Here is a 22,166-nt window from a genome sequence, read left to right as displayed (position 1 = left end):
TGGCCTAGTCGGCCATCAATGGAAAGAGAGGCCCATTGGACTTGCAAACTTTATATGCCCCAATATAGGGGAATGCCAGGGCCAAAAGAAGGGGAATGGGTGGGTAGGGAAGTGCGGGGCGCTATGGGGGACTTTTGGGATAGCATTGGAAATGTAATTGAGGAAAATATGTAATAAAAATATTAAAAATCAAAAAAAAGGAAACAGTGTTTTGTGGATACAACAAAGCAGTTGTAATACATCACAGTAGAAGCCTTAAGCCACACAAAGGGGAGATGGGCACAAAGTCTCACCTCTAACTAAGAAGCTATTGGAAATTGATAGCTCCTGGAAGAGGAAGAGCAAGGCCATAAGCTTCCAGGACTAGATCTATGTTAGCAGACAGAGGCACCAAGCCTCTGGGACAACGATTCCTGCAGGAGAATAAAAATTACTTTCACATCTGCTGCTCAACATGGTTGGAAGAAAAGCCCAGCATGGTTGGAGCAGAAGAAAACCCACCAACGTTGCAGAAAACAGATTTGCCTGGGATATCTCCAGAGGAAATATCAGTTCCTCTGAGACAACAATAATTACAGGAGAGTAAAAGTTGCTTCAATGTCCCCAATGTGGGACATCCCCATGTACTCCGTTGAGGGGTTCTATGCCTTTAAAAAAAGGCATAGAACCCCTCAACGGAGTACATGGGGATTCCCAAATAAAACCCTAGCCTGTTCTAGCTCCTAAGTAAAAGACAGAGACATGGTATATTTTTTGACAATCTGCAAGCCTAAGCTGGGCAGATTCTGTTCTATTCTAATCCTCTATGACTATCTACTTCCCATGGTATGTTTTTTCTCTACCTGTATCTATACCTCCTACTAGCTTGCTCTACTCCAAGTGGTGTCCTCATGGCAAATACTTTGACAACCTATTCACCCATACTTCTTCTGTAGTCTGCTTCATGGCCACCTCTCATTATCCATCCATGTGGTCTCTTCATACCTTCTGTTCTTCCTTCCTCTCCCATTTGGGATCTTCTCCTTGGGATCAGAAATCTTGCCTCTCTGCCAAGACATAGACTGATCAGCTCTTTATTAATCAACCACAGATAATTTGGGAGCATTCTTTAATACAACAGGGATACATAAGATGGTTCAATAGCCATAATAATCGGGGCACAGAAATCAGCAGCAGATTACACAGTGGATAAGAGCAACCCCAACAGAAGAGTCTGTTTCCTTTAAGGGTATGGATACTGATATGTTGTCTGCTCTCCAGCAAAGGCTACACCTCCAAGAGTATAAGAGTTTCATGCGGTGTACTTGATGGTGTTTTTTGTTTTGTTTTGTTTTTAAGACACAAAATTGGGTATGTAGTTGTCTTGATTACAGTTTCTACTGCTGTAAGAAGCTTGACCATGTCTGGGGTGCTGGGCAGAGAGTTATGGTAGAATTTGAACTTTGGGCTGAAAAGGGGTTGCATGCTCAGAGCTCAGTAGGTTGTGTAGTGAGGGGCAAGCTAGTAAGCTACATTCCTCCATGGCTTGGGATTTGGTTCCTGCCTCCAGGTTTTTGTGTCAAGTTCCTTCCTGACTTCCCTCTGGGATGGAGTGTGTCCCAAGAGTTACAAGGAGAAATAAGTACTTTCCCTTCCAAGTTGCTTTTGGTCATGGTGTTTTATTTATTTATTTTTATTTTGTTTTGTTTTGTTTTTCTTTTTCTTTTCAATTTTTTATTAGATATTTTCTTCATTTACATTTCAAATGCTATCCCGAAAGCCCCCTATACCCTCCCCCCACCCTGCTCCCCTACCCACCCACTCCCACTTCTTGGCCCCAGTGTTCCCCTGTACTGGGGCATATAAAGTTTGCAAGACCAAGGGGCCTCTCTTCCCAATGATGGCCGACTAGGCCATCTTCTGCTACATATGCAGCTGGAGACATGAGCTCTGGGGGTACTGGTTAGTTCATATTGTTTTTCCACCTATAGGGTTGCAGACCCCTTCAGCTCCTTGGGTACTTTCTCTAGGTCCTCCAGTGGGGGCCCTGTGATCTATCCACTTCTGTGAGCAGCCACTTCTGTATTTGCCAGGCACTGGCATAGCCTCACATGAGACAGCTATTATCAGGGTCCTTTCAGCAAAATGTTGCTGGCATGTGCAATAGTGTCTGTGTTTGGTGGCTGATTATGGGATGGATCCCCAGGTGGGGTAGTCTCTGAATGGTCCATCCTTTTGTCTTAGCTCCAAACTTTGTCTCTGTAACTCCTTCCATGGGTATTTTGTCCCTAAGAAAATCAAGAGGAAAGAAGACCAACGTGTGGTCATGGTGTTTTATAACAGTAATAAAAACCCTAATTAAGACAGTATGGAATGAGAAATGGATATGTAAAGAATGGGAGATGTCAAAATGCATCGTAGTAATATTCTCAAAAAAAGTAATAAAATGAGGAAAATATGTAATTAAACATAATGGCCTCTAGTAAAAATGTGTATATGTAAATTTTGGTTTAAAGGAATTAGTAGAACATGAGTAATTACACTTCATCATGCCAGTTTTCAAACAAAATCTGTTTTAATTGTTTCAATTAACAATTGGATTTTTTAATGTCAACAAACTTTCTTTTATTTTAATTTAAAAAATTTATTTATGCACTTTATATCCAAATCCCAGCCCCACCTCCCTCCTCTCCACCCTGCCCCACACTCACATATCCCTCCCATATAAGCCCCTTCCCTTCTCCTCAGAGAAGGAGAAGCTCCGCCTCTGCCACTGATACCAGACAAAGAAACCCATTTAGGGGAAGATCGTCTACAGACAGGCAACAGAATGAGAGAAAACCCATAATCCAATTGGTAAGGGACCCATATAAAGACCAAGATGCACATCTGCTACAAATGTGTCCGGGCCTAGGTCCAGCCCATGGGGTTTCTTTCTTTAGCGATTTGCTCTCTGTGAGCCCCCATGCTCTCACATGTTAGTTGACTCTGTAGGTGTCTTTGACCCCTCTGGCTCCATCAGTCCTTACCTCACTCTTCCACGAGTCTCCCCAAATTATGACTGACGTTTGGCTGTGGGTCTCTGAATCTGTTTCCATCAGCTGCTGGATGAAGCCTCTCAGTAAAAAATTATGCTAGGCTCCTGTCTGAAAGCATAGCAGAGTATCGTTAATAGTGTCAGAGGCTGACGCTCTCCCATGGGGTGGGTCTCAAGTTGGGACAGTCATTGGTTGGCCATTCCTTCAATTTCTACTCCATCTTTATCCTTGCATATCTAGCAAGCAGACCAAGTTTTAGATTTGAAGGTTTATGGGTGAATTGTTGTCCCTTCCCTCCACTGGAAGTTCTGCTTGGCTACAAGAGGTGGTCACTTCAGTCTCCATATTGCCAGCTGCTAGGAAATCTCAGGTAGAGTCACCCCCATACACTTCAAGGAACCTCTCCCGTCCCAGGTCTTAGGCACATCCCAAAGATGTCCACCTCTCCATTTCCGTTCTCTCTCCTAGCCATATCTCCACTCCTTGCTATCTCCACACCTGATCGTCACTCTTGATCCCCACTCCATCCCATCCCCCACTCAGTTCCCTGCCTCCTTGCACCTCCTATATCTATTTTATATCCTCTTCTGTGTGAAATTCAAGCATCCTCCCTTGGGACTTTCCTATTACTTAGCTTTGTTGGTTCTGTGGATTCTAACATGGTTATACCTGGACTCTATAGCTCATATACATTTATAAGTATGTACCATGAATGTCTTACTAGGTCTGGGTTACCTCTCTTGGGATGATATTTTCTACTTCCATCCATTTGCCTCCAAATTTCATGATGTCAGTGTTTTTAATAGCTGAGTAGTAATCCATTGAGTAAATGTACCACATTTTCTTTATCCATTCTTTGGTTTGGGACATCAATGTTGTTAACAGCTTCTGACTATTACAAATAAAGCTGCTATGAACATAATTGAGCAAGTGTCCTTGGGTATGGTGGAACATCATTTATATAAGACCCCAGGGCATTTGCACTCTTACTAGCAATGAATAAGCTCCCCTTGCTGCATGAGCATGTGCTGTCAGTTGAGTCTTTATCTTCACCATTCTGACAGGTGAAGATGGAATCCAAGGGTTGTTTTGATTTGCATTTTCCTGATGACTAAGGGTGTTGAATATTTCTATAAGTGTTTCTCTACCATTAAGCCATTCCACTGCTGAGAATTCTCTGTTTAGTTCTGTACCCCATTTTTAATTGTTATTTTGTTTCTTAGTTTTGAATTTCTTTAATTTCTTGTAATTTGAGATATTAGCCTTCTTTCAGATGTAGGGTTGGTAAAGATTGTTTTCTCCATTCTATAGGCTGCTGTTTTGTCCTACTCATTCTATCTTTTGTCTTACAGAACCTCTTAAGTTTAATGAGGTCCTAATTATAAATTGGTGACCTTAGTGCCTGAACTATTCGTATTCTGTTCAAGTTGTCTGTGTCAATATGTTAAAGGTTGTTTCCCACTTTCTCTTTAATTAGATTAAGTGTATCCCTATGTTGAGGCCTTTGACCTATTTGGATTTGAGTTTTGCGCAGGGTGATAAATATGGATCTATTTGCATTTTTCTACATGCAGACATCAAGTTAGATCAGCACCATTTCATGTGGATTTTTTTCTTTCAGCTTGTTTATATTGTGGATTACATGAATAGATTTTCCTATATTGATCCATCCCAGCACCCCTGGGATAAAGCCCACTATCATCTTAGATAATATTTTTAATGTGTTCTTGGAATTGTTTTTCAAATATTTTATTGAGTTTTTTTTATGCATCAATGACTATAACAGAAATTACTCTAAGATTACCTTTCTTTGCTGAGTTTTTATGTGGTTTGTATCACAGTGACTATGGCCTCATAGAGTGAGTTTAACAATGTTCCTTCTTTTTCTATGTTTATGGAATAGTTTGCGTAGTATTTATATTAGCTCTTCTTTGAAAGTCTGGTAGAATTTTGTCCTAAAACCATGGGGCCCTGGGCTTCTTTTTGGATGGGAGACTTTTAAGCCTGCATTTCTTTCCTTAGGGGTAAGAGGACTATTCAAATTTTTTACCTTATCTTTAACTTTTGTGTTATCTATCAAGAAAATCATCCCATTTTTGCTTAGACTTTCCAATTTTGTGGAAATTGAGTTTTGAATTAAGACCTAATGATTCTTTGGATTTCCTCAGTATCTATTGTTATGTCCCCAATTCCTTCCTGATTTTATTAATTTCGGTACATACTCTTTACCTTTTACTTAGTTTTGCTAAGAGTTTGTCCATTATGTTGATTTTCTCAAAGAATCAGTTCTTGGTTTCATTAATTCTGTCTATTGTTACATTTTTTCTCATTTTTTTATTTCAACCCTGACTTTGATTATTTCCTGCCATCTCCTCTTCTTGGGTATTTGCTTCTTACTGTTTTAGAGTTTTTGGATGTGCTTTTAAGTTGCTTTAAGTTTGAAATCTCTCCAATTTTTTTATGAAGGCACTTAATAGTATAAACTTTCATCTTTATTTTCATTAAATCGTAGAAAGTCTTTTAATTCCTTTCTTCATTGCTTCCCCAACCCAGTCATCACTGAGTAGAGAGTTGTTTAGTTTCCATGAATTTGTAGGTTTTCTGTTAATTCTGTTGTTTATATCCAGATTTAATCCATGGTGGTCTGAGAAGATACAAGGCATTATTTCTATTTTCTATTATGTGATGAGGTTTGCTCTATGACTGAGTATATGATCAGTTTTAGAGAATGTTACATGAAGTGCTGAGAAGGTATGTTCGTTTTTGTTTGGGTGAAATGTTCTGTTGATATCTGTTAGGTTCATTTGATTTATAACCTGTAATTTTTATTATTTGTCCGTTTAGTTTTTGTCTCAATGACCTGTTTATTAGAGAGAGGGTGGAGTTCTGACTTCTCCCAGTATTAGTATGTGGGTTAGATGTGTAATTTAAGCTTTTAGTAATGTTTTCTTTACAAATGTGAGTACCCTTTCATTTGGGTCATAAATGTTAATAATTGAGATGTCATCTTGGTAGAGTTTTTTCTTTGACAAGTTTAAAGTGTTTTCCCCATCTCTTTTGATTACTTTTGGTTGAAAGTCTATTTTGTTAGATATTAGAATGACTACTCCAGCTTGCTTTTGGGTTGGTTTTCTTAGAAACCCTTTTACCAGTTGTTTACTCTGAGGTGATGTTTTGTTGATGAGGTGTGTTTGTTATATGCAGCATAATGATGGATCCTGTTTTCAAGTTTATATTGTTAGCCTGTGACTTTTTATTGAAGAATTGAGTCCATTAATGTTGAAATATATGAACAACTAATGATTGTTGATCCCTTTTACTTTGCTATTTGATTAGTAGTCTCTCTCTCTCTCTCTCTCTCTCTCTCTCTCTCTCTCTCTCTCTCTCTGTGTGTGTGTGTGTGTGTGTGTGTGTGTGTGTGTGTGTGTGTGTGNTGTGTGTGTGTGTGTGTGTGTGTGTGTGTGTGTGTGTGTGTGTGTGAGAGAGAGAGAGACTTTCCTTTCTACTATATTTTGTAGGACAGGGTTCATGGATAGATATCGTCTAAATTTGGTTTTGTCATGGAATAGCTTGTTTCTCTATCTATGGTGATTGAGCGTTTTTCAGAGTATAGTCATCTGGGAAGACATTGATGATTTCTTAGAGTTTGCAAGACATTTACCCAGACCCTCTTGGCTTTTAAAATCGCTGTTGAGACAAGAAGTATAATTCTGATAGATTTGTTTTTTACATATTACTTGGCCTTGCAATTTATAATAGTCTTTCTTTGTTCTATAGTTTTAGTGTTTTGATTATTATGTGGTACGAAGATTTTCTTTTCTTACCTAATATGTTTGGTATTCTGTAAGCTTCTTGTATGTTTATAGTCATCTTTTTCTTTCAGTTGAGGGAATTTTCTTCTATGATTTTGTTGAAAAAATTTTCTTGGCCTTCTTGCTAGTAGTTTTCTCCTACCCCTATTATTCTTAGTTTGGTCTTTTCATAGTTTTCCAGATTTCTTGGATGTTTTTATGTCAGGTATCTTTTAGATTTAACATTTTCTTTGACCAATGTATCAATTTATTCAGTTGTATATTCTACACCTGAGATTCTCTCTTTCATCTCTTATATCCTGTTGCTGATACTTGTTTCTGGTCTTTTTGTTCTCATCCCTAGTTTTCCATCTCAAGAATTCCCCCAGTTAATGTTTTCTTTATTGCTTCTATTTCCTTTTCCAGGTCTTGAACAGTTTCATTTATTTCCTTCAACTGTTTATTGCCCTCTCCTGTACTTCTTCAAGAGATTTCCTCTTTTGTCTTTAAATGCCTTTATCATCTTCACCTTCTCATGCTTCTGTTGTGTTAGGACATCATGCCTTGCTGTAGTAGGATAGCTGAGCTCTGACTGTGCCATATTGCCCTGGCTCTTGTTGATTGTGTTTTTTTAAGCTGGCCTTTAACCATCTGGTTGTCCCTGGTGTTTGCTGGATGTTCATGATGTTGGCAGGACTCCTCACGTTGGTAGGCAGAGCCCTGGGCCTGACAGTGATGTTCAGGGAATAGCCTGTTTTTCACCTCTGCTGACTGTGTCTCAGGAGGAACTGAATGTCCCTGGGACTCACAGACTTCTTTGTGAAAGCAGGCAAAGCATTGACCCTGATGGTGGAGGTCAGGGAACAGAAAGTTGTTGACTGTTTGTCTGTTCGCAGTTAGACCCAGCAGGCAGGGGATTGGTGGGAAAGGGATCTTACCTGGAAGTTCCTTGGGTCCTCACAGGGCCTTGGGCCAGTTGATCTAGGACAGCAAGCAGCTCATCTTTCAGCCAACCAGTTTTATTAGGATAACCCATTTTAGCTGCAAGTAGGTTAACATTTGATCTCTCTAAGAGTGTCATCCTTACCTTTTCTTCTTTTTAATATGTATGCTAAAATAATTGATATAATATGTAAGGCATCTGTAACAGTCATGTGTATATTAAAACTAGAAACAAACATAAGATCTATCCTCAGAAAATTGGTTGAGCAAATTATGATAGAGCCTGATGAATAAAAAAATCTTAATACTATTTTAACTTCTAATTAATAAGATGATAGTAAGAATTATATTATTCTATTTGCTGGATAAATATGTTCAGGATATTAGTATTACATTTAAAAACAAGATACAGAATAGCCCCATGTTTCAGTGAAATTTAGTTATTCTACCACTTGTCCTTAATCTTTGGTTTAAGAATATAAGTGCTATAGAAAATTTTGATATGCTTGGGATTTCTTCAATAGCTAGGAAATTTTTAATTTTTTTGCACGTCAATAACTTTCCCTCCCTAAATGCCATTTTTCTTATATATCTCTATAAAACAGCCATAATTCCTCACATTAATCAAGGATCCTATGCTAGACTGTTTTTGTGGCTTTGACAGAATACCTGAGAAAATTCTTAAAAATAGGAAAGATTAAATTTGGCTTATTATTTCAGAAGGCATAGTTCATAGCCAGCTGACTCCATGGCTGTGTGGTTATGTTGGTGGAGCAAAATCTCAGGGCAGCAGGGACACAGTGGAACAGAACTGCCCAACTCATGGCAGCTGGTGAGGAAAGAGGAATCTGAAATGAGCATCTCCAGTGACCTACCTCCTCCAACCAGGTCCTAAATCTTAGTAGCCCTTGCAGTGTGGACTCTCAATAGATCAACTCAAAGAAATTAGAACTCTTATGACCCAACCACTTCTCAATAAAGGTACCAACTGCAGACCAAGTCTTTAGTAGTGAACATTTTGGAAAGGCTTCATACCCGAAGTACAACAGATGGCATGTTTTAAAATATCTATATTTAACATTGTATAAAAGCATTGTGTTTATCATTATTTGTAAATACATTATGTGCTTCATTGTTTAATTCTGCTCGTAATTTTTAGGTTGGCAATTCTCATGTTGGACTTAATTGCAAACTTTTAGAGGTTATTACATTATTCAGTTAAAGTGTTGATGCTTTTATTTTTATTAGTGTAGTTGTAGATGTAAGTGTATTTTTCCACTTTGTTGAGTTTTATAAATGTTACTTTTTTTACATATTAACATCCTAGTGTCTTTATAGTATTCAGGGATACCATGTATCAGACAGTGGCTAATCAATAGAATCTAATAGATATAGAACAGGGAATCACATTTGTTTAATATACAAGAAGAATACCTGTGTGGTAGCAGCTGTGTAGAGCAAGGGCACAGTTTTGGAGGTGGAGAAGGAGGAGGCGGGGTGGGGCGGGGAAAGAGAAGAAATGCACAAGTCTTTTGAAACCCCAAAGTGAGCCTTCTGTGACAACCTTCCTCTAAGGAGAGCACACCTGTAATCCTTCCCACCAACTGGGGCTAAAGTATTCAAGCATAGAGTCTATAAAGATGGCTCTCCTTCAAACCACCATACCCACAGAAGGTCTTCTGCAAGAGGAACCGTCCTCTTAACCCACCAGCCATTTTTCCAGCCTATAAACATGTTTAACCTTTTAACCAAATGAGATTAAGACATAAATTTTAAACTTCCTGTTCGTATCATAATCAAATTCCTGACAGCTTGAAATTGTAAAGAAAACCTCTAATTGAGGAAGGTCATTAAAAAGACAAAGTTCATAATAAAAATGACTGCACTGCCAGCCTAGTATTTTTCGACTAGATGTCCCATGATTCTGCAGTGCTGTTTAGAGACCAGGATACTAGCTGCACGGACCTTTAAATATTGAGCTTTTTCCTTACTTTCATTTTAGCACATTTTACATTTATTTTTTATATTTTTACAATTGCAGGCATACACAATGCACTGTGAATAAATTCATTCCCATTACCCTCTCTTCTACTCCTACAGACATCCAGCATTTTTCTTGCCAACTCATACACTTTCATGTTTTTTTTTATGTAATTCTTTTGCCTATAATCACAACTATAGGATGTCCATAATGGCATTGGACGTGCCATATCCAAGACAGCATTGAAAGGCATTCCTTCGCTTCCTCCAGCTCTTGGGATAGCCACGTTCTTGTTTAAGTGATGTTCCCTGGGAATGATTTAGAAGAACCCTTTAGGGCTGACAACCGTCATGTATCCTTATTATTTTACCCATTCATAAGTATTTGCATTAACTACTCCCCACTGCAAAAACAAAATTCTGACCCAGGCTGAAAGTAACCGTAGTTTAAGGCTAGAAATGTACATATTTAAAAAACAGTTTAGCTGGCACTTAGTTTCTTAATAATGAATTTATTATATATTTATAACATAAATTTGAACTAAGAGACATAAATGGTTCCAATGCAACTGCTTTATGGCTCATGATTTTTGAGCATACTTCAAACACAGAGGTTAGCAACTCGGAGGACCTTTCCGATTCCAGGTATAATTAGTTCTGTAGCTATTTAGAGGCGGTCAGAAATAGCCAGAGCTTAAGATTGAAGGGCAGGGTGGTGAGGACTCTATGTTAGAATATATGGTCATCAGGCTTTTCATCCTCTGTAATCTGTAGCTTATGAGTTCCAAGAGAATAGGGTTTGCTTGGTGACATTTTAGTATTACCAGGTGCATATTTATACTTGGCATTACTTTGTATGAATTAAAGGATAAACATTTGCTTTTGTATCTTTTTTTATTTTTCTTATTTTCCATGGTTTTACATTATCTGCATAACCATCATTACTAGGCAACAAATTATCTCATCACATACCCGTGTTTTACACAACCACTCTATAATAGTATGCATACTGTGTGCTCAACTCTTTGCCGTTATATATAATGCGATAGAAGATTTGATACTTGAAATTATTTGGTTGTATAAATGTGGGATGAGAAAGCAGTAGCATGTATCTCAGCTCCAGATAGAAATTCTGCTATACTTTATTTAATAGCCAATGCATAATTAATGCTAGTTATTTCAGATGGCATATGAACTATCCTGTGCTTTCACAGTCAGGAAGCCCTGTGGTCTTTATACAGGTGCTTTGTAGATATTTTATTCATTTGAAGGTTTACATTGAAGTCTGAATGCTCCTAAGTAATTTATCCACGCTAGTACAGAATGGCGATGCATTTTGAGTCAAGCAAAGTGACAGGAAGTGTGATAGTGCCTTCTTTTGTCACTTAATACTGAAAACTTTGTAGGGAGGTAATAATTGATATTAATTGCCAAAAGTGTTGAAACATGACATTAAATAGGAAATAGGAAAATGCATTGGTGAACTTTGAACACAGTTATTACCTGTGTAATAGGTAATAACTTGACCTTCTTGACCCTTCCTCTGCATTTTGAAGTGGATATAGACTTTGGAATTTAATTCATTCATCATTCTGGAATCACAAGTGTTTTGTTACTGTACATGTGTTCTTACCTTTCTTTTTATATCTTTTATATTGTACGTTATGTGTATGACTGTTTTACATACACACATCTGTGCACAATGCGAGTTCAGAGGGCAGAACAAGGCATCAGATCACCTGGAGTTATAGATAGTTGTGAGCTGCAGTGAGTGTGCTGGGAATCGAACCTGGGTCCTTTGGAAAAGCAACCAGTGCTGGCAGCTGTAATCCATCTGTCTAGTCCCTTGTTTTTATTTTCTCATAGGAATATTTATCAAGATGGTGTCAACATATGTACTAAGATGTTAGAGTCACATACAAGAGAATTCTACCATACTATATAATTTTATTTTTGTTTTATTTAGTGTGAGGGGAGGAGGCTGTATGCCATGGCATGAATGTTAAGGTCAGAGGACAACTTTCAGGAATTGGTTCTCTCCTCACAGCATAATATGAGTTCTAGGATTGAGTTCAGGTTCTCAGGCTTGTGTGGCAGCATTTTGACAGGCTGAGCCATGTTACTGACCTTAAAGCGTCACCTTTTTAATGTAATTAAAACCTCGAAGCTTCTGGTTCCTTATCATCTGGATTCCTCATATTCATACTTCTCAGCTCCTCCCAGCCTGAAAGCACATTAATTTTGCCTTCCTCAGTTCACAGAATGCCCTTCCTATTTCCTGTCCTTGACTCAGTAGTTACTTATGTAGAGTGTTCTTTTACAGTACCTATAGAAACCTGTAATATCATGACTTACTGTCTTCCAGACCCTACTTTAATCCCCATACTGGTTTGTGGTAGAGATCACTCACACCAGGTTCTGGGATCTCCATGAATAACTCCTTTGTGCATATTGTGATACTTTTTGTGTTGAAATGAATCATTATTTATACTAAAAAGTATTCACTGGGCATCTTGTCTGATTCCTCTTAAGAATCTTTCCCTCATCACCATTCCTATATTAGCATTATTTCTCTAGTTATAATGTTTGAAATATAATCATGGCATTGAACTTATATGCTCAACATGTGTGTGTGTGTGTAGACTTAATATGGTGGATACATTTTTTTTCTTCTTTTATTTTTTTACTTACACTTTACTTTCCCCTCCCACCCACTCCCCACAGTCCTTTCCCTATCATCCTTCCCTTTCTCCTCTGAGTGGGTGAGGGTCCCTTGGGTATTCCCCAACCCTGGCACTTCCAAGTCTCTGCAAGGCTAGGCACGTCTTCTCCCACTAAGGCCAGACAACAGCCCAGCTAGAAGAACATATCCCACGTACAGGCAACAGCTTTTGGGGATAGCCCCTGCTCCAGTTGTTCAGGTCCCACATGAAGGCCAAGCTTGCACATCTGCAGCACATGAGCAGTGAGGCCTAGGTCCAGCCCGTATATGTTCTTTGGTTGGTGGTTCAGGCTCTGAGAGCCCCAAGGGTCCAGGTTAGTTGACTCTGTTGGTCCTCCTGTGGAGTTCCTATCCCTTTTGGAGCCTACAATCCTTCCTCCCATTCTTCCATAAGAGTCCCCACGCTCCATCCACTGTTTGGCTGTGGATTGTCTGTGTCTGTCTGAGTCAGCTGCTAGGTGGAGCCTCTCAGAGGACAACATGCTCCTGCCAGCAAGCATAATAGAGTATCATCAATAGTGTTAGGGATTGGTGCTTGCCCATGGAATGGGTCTCAAGTTGAGCCAGTTATTGGTTGGCCATTCCCTCAGTCTCTACTCTATCCCCTTTGCCTGCATTACTTGAAGACAGGAATAATTTTGGGTTGATAGTTTTGTAGGTGGAGTGGTGTCTCTATCATTCCACTGGGGTTCCTACCTGGCTACAGGAGGTGGCCTCTTCAGGTGTGGATACATTGTTGATAAGCAAGCATCATGTAGTAATACTAAAATTAACTCTATGAACTGATACACATTTAGGATTTGTGGCATCATCCTTATCATCATGCTGTACTCAGCTTACTGTTTATTAAAACATTATGCATCATGCAATTTTGTGTATGCACATATGTTTATATATTTCTCTTCTATATATCATGTATTTAACATTATATACCTGCAATATATGGTATGTATATCTGTTGTATATCATATATAATATCAGATATGTGCATGATTTATGTATGTATACATAAATTTGTATGCATTCCATTTAGTGATTTATTTGTATGCATCTAAAAACAAGCGGGGGATACTTTTATACCTGTTAAAGATAACCTACCAAAAGTAAAGAGCTACAATCATCACACAGGGCACTATAAAGTTAGCTGGCAGCCCCTTGTCTGTCTTGCAGTGGTAGTGGCATGGATGTGGGACAGATGCAGCCAGGAGAACTGGCCCCTGGTCATGTGTAGCCGTCTGTGGCCACACCAACTGGGTTCCTGAGTGGGAGGCCAGAGATGTATGGAAGGAAACGGCGAGAGAAATAATGGAGGCCAAGATAGGTTTCTGTTCAAGGCCTCCAAGTTTACTAAGAGTCTGTGCTTATAAAGAGGGGAGACTCATCCCTGCCAATCCATTCTTTTTGTTTGTTTGTTTGTTTTTTGTTTTTTTTGGTTTTTTGAGACAGGGTTTCTCTGTATAGCCTGGCTATCCTGGAACTCATTCTGTAGACCAAGCTGGCCTCGAACTCAGAAATCCACCTGCCTCTGCCTCCCAAGCCAATCCATTCTTGATGCCTGTTGCCAGCCTGTAGGTGATCTGCAGGATGCTGTCTCCGGAATATCTTAAGGGCCTATCTCAAGGGCCTCTCAGCAGGTAGCAGTGTCTTGGAGAAGAGCAGAGGCAGGTGACAGAACAATAGAGCCATCTAAATCGGGAAGGTTCCACCCCAATTGGTCTCATTCTCAGTGGCAGCAAGGTCAAAGCCAGACTACTCAAGGCTGGGGGAGGCTACAGTCATGAGAGAGGGAAAGCTGTCCTTGTCACTTATCTACTTCAGAAATTGGGAGAATGGGCCTTGCACCTCTCCTAGACAGCAAAGATGAGTTGATCCTGATGGTGTGAGTGTGGGTCAGCCATCCCTGAGGGCACAAGAGCAGGAAAACTGGCTCTGCCCTTTACTGGCTGCAACACTGGATGAGGTGTGCAGAGCTGGAGAGCTTGCTCCAATGGTGTGGGTGCGGGAAAGCTGGCAGTCTAACCAGCTCAGAAACCTCCCAGGCCAGGATCTACCCCAAATGCTATCTCATCAGTGAAGTGCTAAAGCTTGTGAAGGGGTCAGTCCTACAGATCCAGTGCTGTAGGATCTCCATAACTCAGGGCAGCAACAGGATTTCCGAGAGGAGTCCCAGAGAGAATCTAGTATTGATATAACAGAAGACTGTTCCTTGAGCCAGATCAGTGACTCATTGCAATGAACATTTGCAAGTACAGAAGAGTGGGAAAAGGGGTCTACTGGGGGGCCATACTATGACATACTAAAGTTTCTAAAACAAGCTTTTCTTTTTCTCTTGATGGGGGAGGTAGCAACGGGGAGATGAAGGGAACTGAGATATATAATGTCATATTCACAAAAATAAAAAAACAATAAATACTTAGGCAGAGAGAGAGAGAGAGACAGACAGACAGACAGACAGACAGACAAAGAAAAGCTTCGAGATGAGTTTTAGCTTGGCTTATCTATATCTTTCAAGTAAGATGTATGGTATCTTTGGCAATAACTTCTTGTCTGTCTAGTTCTGTTAAGCAACACAGAGAAAAAGCAATAAGTTGTAGTATTCTGGGAACTTCTGGACTTCCATGACTATCAGTTTATATGGAGGTGCCCCCGTGCCTGATACAAGGAGCAGCATTACCCAGCTATGCAGGTTCTAGTTACAGTTTTAACTTACATACTTTAATGGATGTCCACAGGAGTAGGTTTCAGTGTGGTTTTCTATAGCTCCTTCTCTTTTCTTTACCTTCTCTCATTGCTCCATCCTCTCCTCTGTCCCACCGCCCTATTCCTGCTCAACTCTCAACTCCTATCATGCCTTTCTCCATTCTCAAATTGCCTGTGTTCCAAACTCAACTGTCTTAAGACAGCCACCTCCCAGGGGGTTTCTGGTTTGGTTTCTGCAGGTTCTCCACATAAGACACGGAAATATAAAGAGGAGTTTGTTCAGAAGATGGGTCAACTTTAAGGAAAAATATGAGTTGCCTTTTAGACTATTAGAAGTTTCTGATCCCAGGTGTAGTAAAATGTGTCCAAGGGAGGCCTTGAAATGTTAACTGTCTGATAAAGAAAAATGAGAACATCATGTTATAGGAATCTTTTCCAAACTTTCCAACCGGATTGTCCAGCCAAATTCATGACTTTATCTTCTACACAGTATACTGAGAATCCCTTTTCCCTTATTTTGCCTCTCACTTTATTTTACTCTTTAATTTCATTTTTTTTATTTATTTTTTGCCTTTGCTACACCACAGACCAACTTAATTCAGTGAAATGGAAAAAAAAATACAAAGAAAAGAAAGAACTTGAGGTCTCTTTCCTAGATGTCTGTAATAGAAATTAGACCACTTTTCTACCCTAATTGAACCCTTCTTTCTGGTCTCTGACCTGACTTTAGTCTCAAGAGAACAGGTTTTATAGAGATGCTGATTTCTTCAGTCACTGTGATGACCTTTGCTTTTGGACATGTTTTGCAATATTTTCAGTGATATGGTAGAAGACAGACTTTTATTCAGTTTTTAACATACTTGATTTTGAGAGTTAACAAACTTTCTCAAGAAGATTTTATAAAATAAAATATATTCAGCTCTGTGAAAGTGATAAATTGGTTGTTTTTTTTAACATAAACAAGAAAATTGGCATTGTTTAGTATTTTATTTTTAACCTGACTCCTGTATTTTGCTAACCCGTTTAATTTCTCTCCCTTTCTTGGCATTTTCTTCAATAGTGTTTTGTTCATGCTATGCCAAGTCTCAGTACCTGCGCTCTCTCAGAATTTCAAGAAATTTTGATCAAAATTTTTTTAATGCCAGATGTGTGCCAGTTGAGTTTGTCAGTAAGCTCAAATGAATTGGAGTATGATAAAGACAAGATGCTATTAATTAAAAGATGAGCCAAGAAAACACGTTATTTTGTTATGATGATTTGAAAAGCCAGATGTCAACAGACTTATTTTCATCCCTAAGAGAATGAATTGGGAAATTAACGACAGATTGTTCAAAATTTTTATGAAGAATAATTCCTTCTTTTTGAAAGAGTCTATAAAAAGTCACATAAAGAAACAGGCTTAGATAATTGTCCTTCCTTTAGAACATATAAAGGCAGGCAGTGTTTAATGAAGACTTCCAAAGGGAGGAAGGGTAGAGTTGCACAGCACTGTGAGAAGAGCTTTCTGCAGTGCCATCTCTTACCTAGACATCCATAGCAGTTTCCCATTCATAAAAAATTATTGCATTGTTTCTGTTAATGAATTATTTCACTCAATTCATCAGTAATGTCTTTTCTAACCTGAATTCATATAGCGTTCCATATTTTGTAGATCAGTATGCTAATTTTTGAGCAGCTGAATAACTATGACAAGCTATAAAGCTTACTGTTATTTTCCTTCTTGGTGGTGCCATCTGTCAGAAACAAAAGCAAAGATCTCATCCAGTAATGAAAGATTCTCATTGCTTAATGCACCTTTTATGGAGGCATGTTGATCTGGGGCAGTTGGTTACTATTCCACATCAAAGAAAACCTTTCTTGCTTCATTGCAGATGGGGGACCCAAGGAGATTTCAGCACTACCCACCCTCGGCCTGTCGTCAAAGTGAAGCTCTTCACAGAAAGCACGGGGGTCCTGGCCCTGGAAGACAAGGAACTGGGCAGGGTGAGTGGTACCTTACAATGAGTTTCCAAGATATCAAGGCATTAGCATGAACCAGTGGAAGATTAACCAGTATTTCTCAGGTGAAACGTGTGCTCATAAAGTTTAGTCAGCAAGATGGCTCCAGAGAAGAAAGTGACTGAAGCCAAGCCCCATGACCTGAGCTCAGTCTCTCTAATCCACATGGTGGATCTCCACATGAAGCATGGCTAGTCACTGAACCCTACAGGCATGACATTGCATGGACTTGCTCCATATGCACACATACACACACACACACACACACACTAACTTAATCAATTGGACAAGGTATCAAAGGCTATTTACGTGTGATTTTTCTATATATCTACCTAACAGCTATAATCTACTAAGCGTAAGTATAAATTAGAAAATATTGTCCTAGGCTTTCAATGCATAAGAAGTACACATGAGCTCAAAGTCACCAGCTCCAGCCTCTCCTCTGGCTGCTGAATGTCATTCACACCAGCCCACTTGTCCATCCTGGTGAAATGTCAGCCTCCTTTAATGGTTTTGCTTAAGGGTTGTCAGGCCATTTCTATTGCACAAGGCCACCTGCTGTTCCTATCTGCTACAGTTAACCAAATTCAAATGCCTCCAAAGGGCATGTCTCCCCTCCCTCCTCTGTCTTCCTATTGAAGTGGGCTTTCTAACACACCTTTTACCACTGAGGCAGTATTCACTGCATTGTATCTAGAATATATATTTATAATCCCTGTGTATTCCAGATGTCATTAAAGGGCTAAGTCCTCTAGCGATCACCACAGCTCAGCGTGGAAGGTGATTCGCTGTGTTACTTGTGAAGTGAGTATCTTCTAAGGAGTGGAGCTGGCTTGTGCTATATGAATGCATAGTACCCAGATCTGAAAGCAGCTGTCACAGATATTTTCAAGAGAGTAAATATTTAGAATTCTTACTTATTTTTTTTGAATTTATGGGTAGATTTTACAAGAATAGATATGGAAGAACATTTGCAGCATTCTGTGTTTTGAAGATTTGAAGATTTTGTGTTTCTCTCTCAGAATCCTTTTTTTTTTTTTTAATTCACTTCAATTCCTCTTCCAGCTCTCTTACACTATTAGAGTTTTTGCATACACGGGTTCCAGATTACTACCTCTCTGACCTTAGTACATGCATTGGACAGAATCTTATATCCATGCATTTATCCCTGTACCATAATGTAACAGAAGAGCCTCAGAGACCACCTCTGATTTTTATAAATCAGAGTCGTTCACACAAACTATAATTATAATCATGAGACTTATCTCCTCATTGTAACTAATTTAATTTTGTATGTAATTCTTTGGACATTTTACCTCATTTTAACTGATTCAACAATATAATTAATCAAATTTTAAGTTGAACATGTAAGGGATATATTTTGTTCTATAATCTGAGATAGCACTTGCACACACTTCCAAAACAAGACAGTTTTTCCATGAGTTTCTCAACTTTATTATTATATTATTTTAAGCAAAATACTGATCTATTCATTTTATGATCTTTAATGTCATCTCTGTCCCCTACTCAATAAATGCCAAAACCTAGTAAATCAGAAATGTCTCAAGATTGTGAGATGCTCCCCAGTGCCCATATAGTCATCTATCCATGTTGGAAAACCACTAATCTATATTAATGACCTACATAGGTTTGAAGGTGATATATTATTTGTGTCAGTGGCTCTCAAAGTTATTTTCTTTCCTTGGAGCTTCAGATTTGCATGATGTAACTGCATGCAAGCAGAACACCAAATTCACACCACCATGAGGTAGTATTCCATACAGGCATTGTCAACCACTGACCTAGAGGTCCCTCTTGTTTCTCTTTCCCTCATTCCAATATTCCACGTATTCTCAAGTTCTGTCAAGTTCCTCTAGGAGTTTCCCGATTCTTGATGTCTCCATTAACATGATCCAATGTGTCACATATACTTCCCTAAGAAGCTGCTTCTACTTTTTAATTTGCCACCATAGCCCCTTTACTTCAGCCTTTATATTCCAGACTATGATCTATTAAAACATCAGAAGCATTTCTTCATTCTATTCTTTAAATCATTCAGTCTCTACACTTACTGAAATAAAAATCTAACTCTTCATCTTAGTATAAAGAGTAGCATCGCCAGCACCTTGATATTAGTGTAAAGTGCTGGTTATCCTGTCCCATTGTAGACTTGCTGAATCAGACCATGGGACGTGAGGGCTACAGGGCATTTTAATTTCCATCTTGTTGATGTGGACACATACTGAATTTAGAGACATCCTTCTTGGAGAACTCACCACTGCTTCAAGGTCCACCTTCTGTATATGATAACCTTTCTACTGCCACTCTTCCTTCAAATATAGCTTGCTCCTTCCTTCCTGCCTGCCTCCCTGCCTCCCTGCTTGCTTGCTTTTCCTTCCTTTCTTTCTTTCTTTCTTTCTTTCTTTCTTTCTTTCTTTCTTTCTTTCTTTCTTTCTTCTTTCTTCTCAAATATCTATTCCTCATCTCTGCTTTAGACTTGAAGTCTTCAGATGGGTAATAGTCTGAGCTCATATAACACGTGCAAATAGAGGGTGACACTTGCTCTACTGGAGGACAATGCTAATATCATCTATATACCTATCTAGTTTTCTAGACAACTTATTTCAGTTCAAAGACAAAGACCTTATTTAATGTGAAATATATTGTCTAAAATACCAAGAATAAACCCAAGAAAACCTTGTTTTTATACATAAAAATTTCATTTAAAATTGTGTGCAATATTTGGACTTCAAAAACAAGCAACAACGATGCAAAATGGGTTTATACCACAAGATACCACTGGACATCTGCTAAATACAGAACAGGTGACCAGAGCAAATGCTAGTAACTCTCCAAGACAGAAACTCATTTATTAATGGAGGCAATGGAAAATTGAGACACAATCTTTGCAAGACTTGATGGTCTCTTATATATTAAATGTAAACATATCATATGAATTCCATACTGGACTTGTAGGCATATACACAAGATTTATGCATTTTATATTTTCACAAAAGCTATATGTCACTATATAGGTAGGGTGGTAAACCCTGGTACATTCATGCCATGAAATACTACTTTGTGCTAGAAAAGAAAATAAGTTATTAATTCATACAAATATATAGCTAAAACGTATATGACAAAAATGAGGGAGTGTATGATTCTACTCATGGGGGTGAGGGGTATAGAGCTGTAAGAATGCAAACCTGAGTGCTTGCTAGAGACTGACTGACTGGGAAGTGACTGGCTCTGAAGAAGTACCTGAGATACTTTTAGAGTGATGCCCCAGTTCTGTATGGTACAAAGGACTGGATTAATGAATTATGCATTTGATAAAATCCAAATATGTAGAGTGCACTTTAATGTATGCACAGTAACCTTCATGTGTATGCACACACATGCACTCACAGACACATACACACCAATCTGTGATATCAAAGGGATCCCCATGTGGAATAGAAATTGTGTTAAAAATAATTGTATTAAAATATTAAAAAATGAATTTACTTAAAAGAGTGATGAGAAAAGTCTTAGCTCTAAGTCTCTAAGACAAGAAGAATAGCCTGGAAAACATACTCTCTTATCGCCACAAGGCTGGCCACTGTGGTGTCAGTACATCTCCTGCATACCACTCAATGTCCTTGTCATTCACCCTCAAGCCCCAACTTAAGCCCCATCCATGTGTGAGAGAGTTGTGAGGCAAAGCCACATTGGGAACCATGTACAGAATGACTGACCAGGACTCTTCAGGACTCGTAAGCTGTGAAAAAACAATACTGATAAAAGGTAGAGAAGAATAAAAGACAGGAATGGTAAACTTAATGTGCTATGTTGGATTAGCTATTGAAACAGAAATTGAAAAACAGCTGAAATTCAATAGCATCTGTTGTAGTACAGATGGACTATTTTAAACTTCTTACCTTCGATAAAGATAGATATTCCATAGTAATATATAATCTTTTTTGCTTCTTTTTTTTTGCTTTACTTTGTTTTGTTTTGTTTTGTTTTGGAAAACTAGGTCAGGTGTATACAAAACATATCTATACTGACTTAGCAACTTTTATAATATTAAATTATTTTTTAACATAAGTCTTTATACAATTATTTTCTTTGTGTCAAAGACAGAAAATGAGGTCCTAAATGAATAATCTAGGAATCCTATAAAGTCATGACTTTCAATGTACATAAATACATTCCTTCACTGGAAACTGATAGTGCATGCAATAGTGGCTTACAGTATCACTAAAAAGAGCAGCAATACTAGCGGGCCTAGAGAAGAGGAATACGCATCCATGCCTCTGCTATCCATGAATTTGAAAAGTTAAAGAACAGACCTTAGTATCCTTATTTGTTTTGTCTTGGTATCTGCCTTAGTAGGTTCATGGACGACTACTATGTTCAAAAGTAACTGAATGGTTAAAGCCACTGAAGAAGATGTATAGTCTCGCTTTCTGCAGATTATTGACAATAAGCCTGTCGTTGTTCTTCCCTGAGAAGCTCGCTTAAGGACCTTTGGGATCCTTTCAGCAGATGGCGGAGTGTGCCTGCGCTCCATTACCACCTTGTTAAACAGGCTTAGGATCTGTTAGTCTCCACACCCTTTACCCCTTGTCTGTAAACTGATGGAAGAGAAATAGGTAAGCATCTCTTCTTGTTCTAAAGCACTCTTGTTTTATTGAATTGACTAGGTAGTATTACAACTTGTTCTGCAAACATAATTCCATTTAATCCTCTATGGAGGGCAGTGGAAACATTATCTTTTTAACTAAGAAAGGTAATAATCTAGATGTAAAATGTACACATTCAGACAGACATAAAGATATGTAGTGTGAAAGTACAAAGGACACTATGAAGAGGAGGAATGTCTTTAAAAAGAAGAGGGTGGGGTGGGCAGAGCAAGGGTCATGAACAGGGACAGCGATTTCAGAGATTTGTTATATGTAGAATACAGAATATCTCTCTCCTTCTCTCTCTTTCCCCTCTCTCTCTCTCTCTCTCTCTCTCTCTCTCTCTCTC

The 22,166-nt window shown here is 38.7% G+C and overlaps 1 protein-coding gene across 10 annotated transcripts in view; it reads left to right on the top strand.

Annotated features, from left to right (window-relative positions):
* Cadps2 (calcium dependent secretion activator 2) overlaps positions 1–22,166 on the top strand; it is a 534,832-nt gene that overhangs the window by 265,439 nt on the left and 247,227 nt on the right. For all 10 annotated transcript variants that reach the window (XM_021164381.2, XM_029478701.1, XM_029478705.1 and 7 more), the window contains exon 7: positions 17,024–17,135. In XM_021164381.2, the coding sequence (XP_021020040.1) occupies positions 17,024–17,135 (112 nt within the window). The remainder of the gene's footprint in view (positions 1–17,023; positions 17,136–22,166) is intronic.

Source organism: Mus caroli, chromosome 6 (genome assembly GCF_900094665.2).
Source record: "Mus caroli chromosome 6, CAROLI_EIJ_v1.1, whole genome shotgun sequence".
Lineage (NCBI taxonomy): Eukaryota > Metazoa > Chordata > Mammalia > Rodentia > Muridae > Mus > Mus caroli.
Note: the sequence above shows the minus strand (reverse complement) of the source record. Positions and strands in the feature narration are given on the sequence as shown.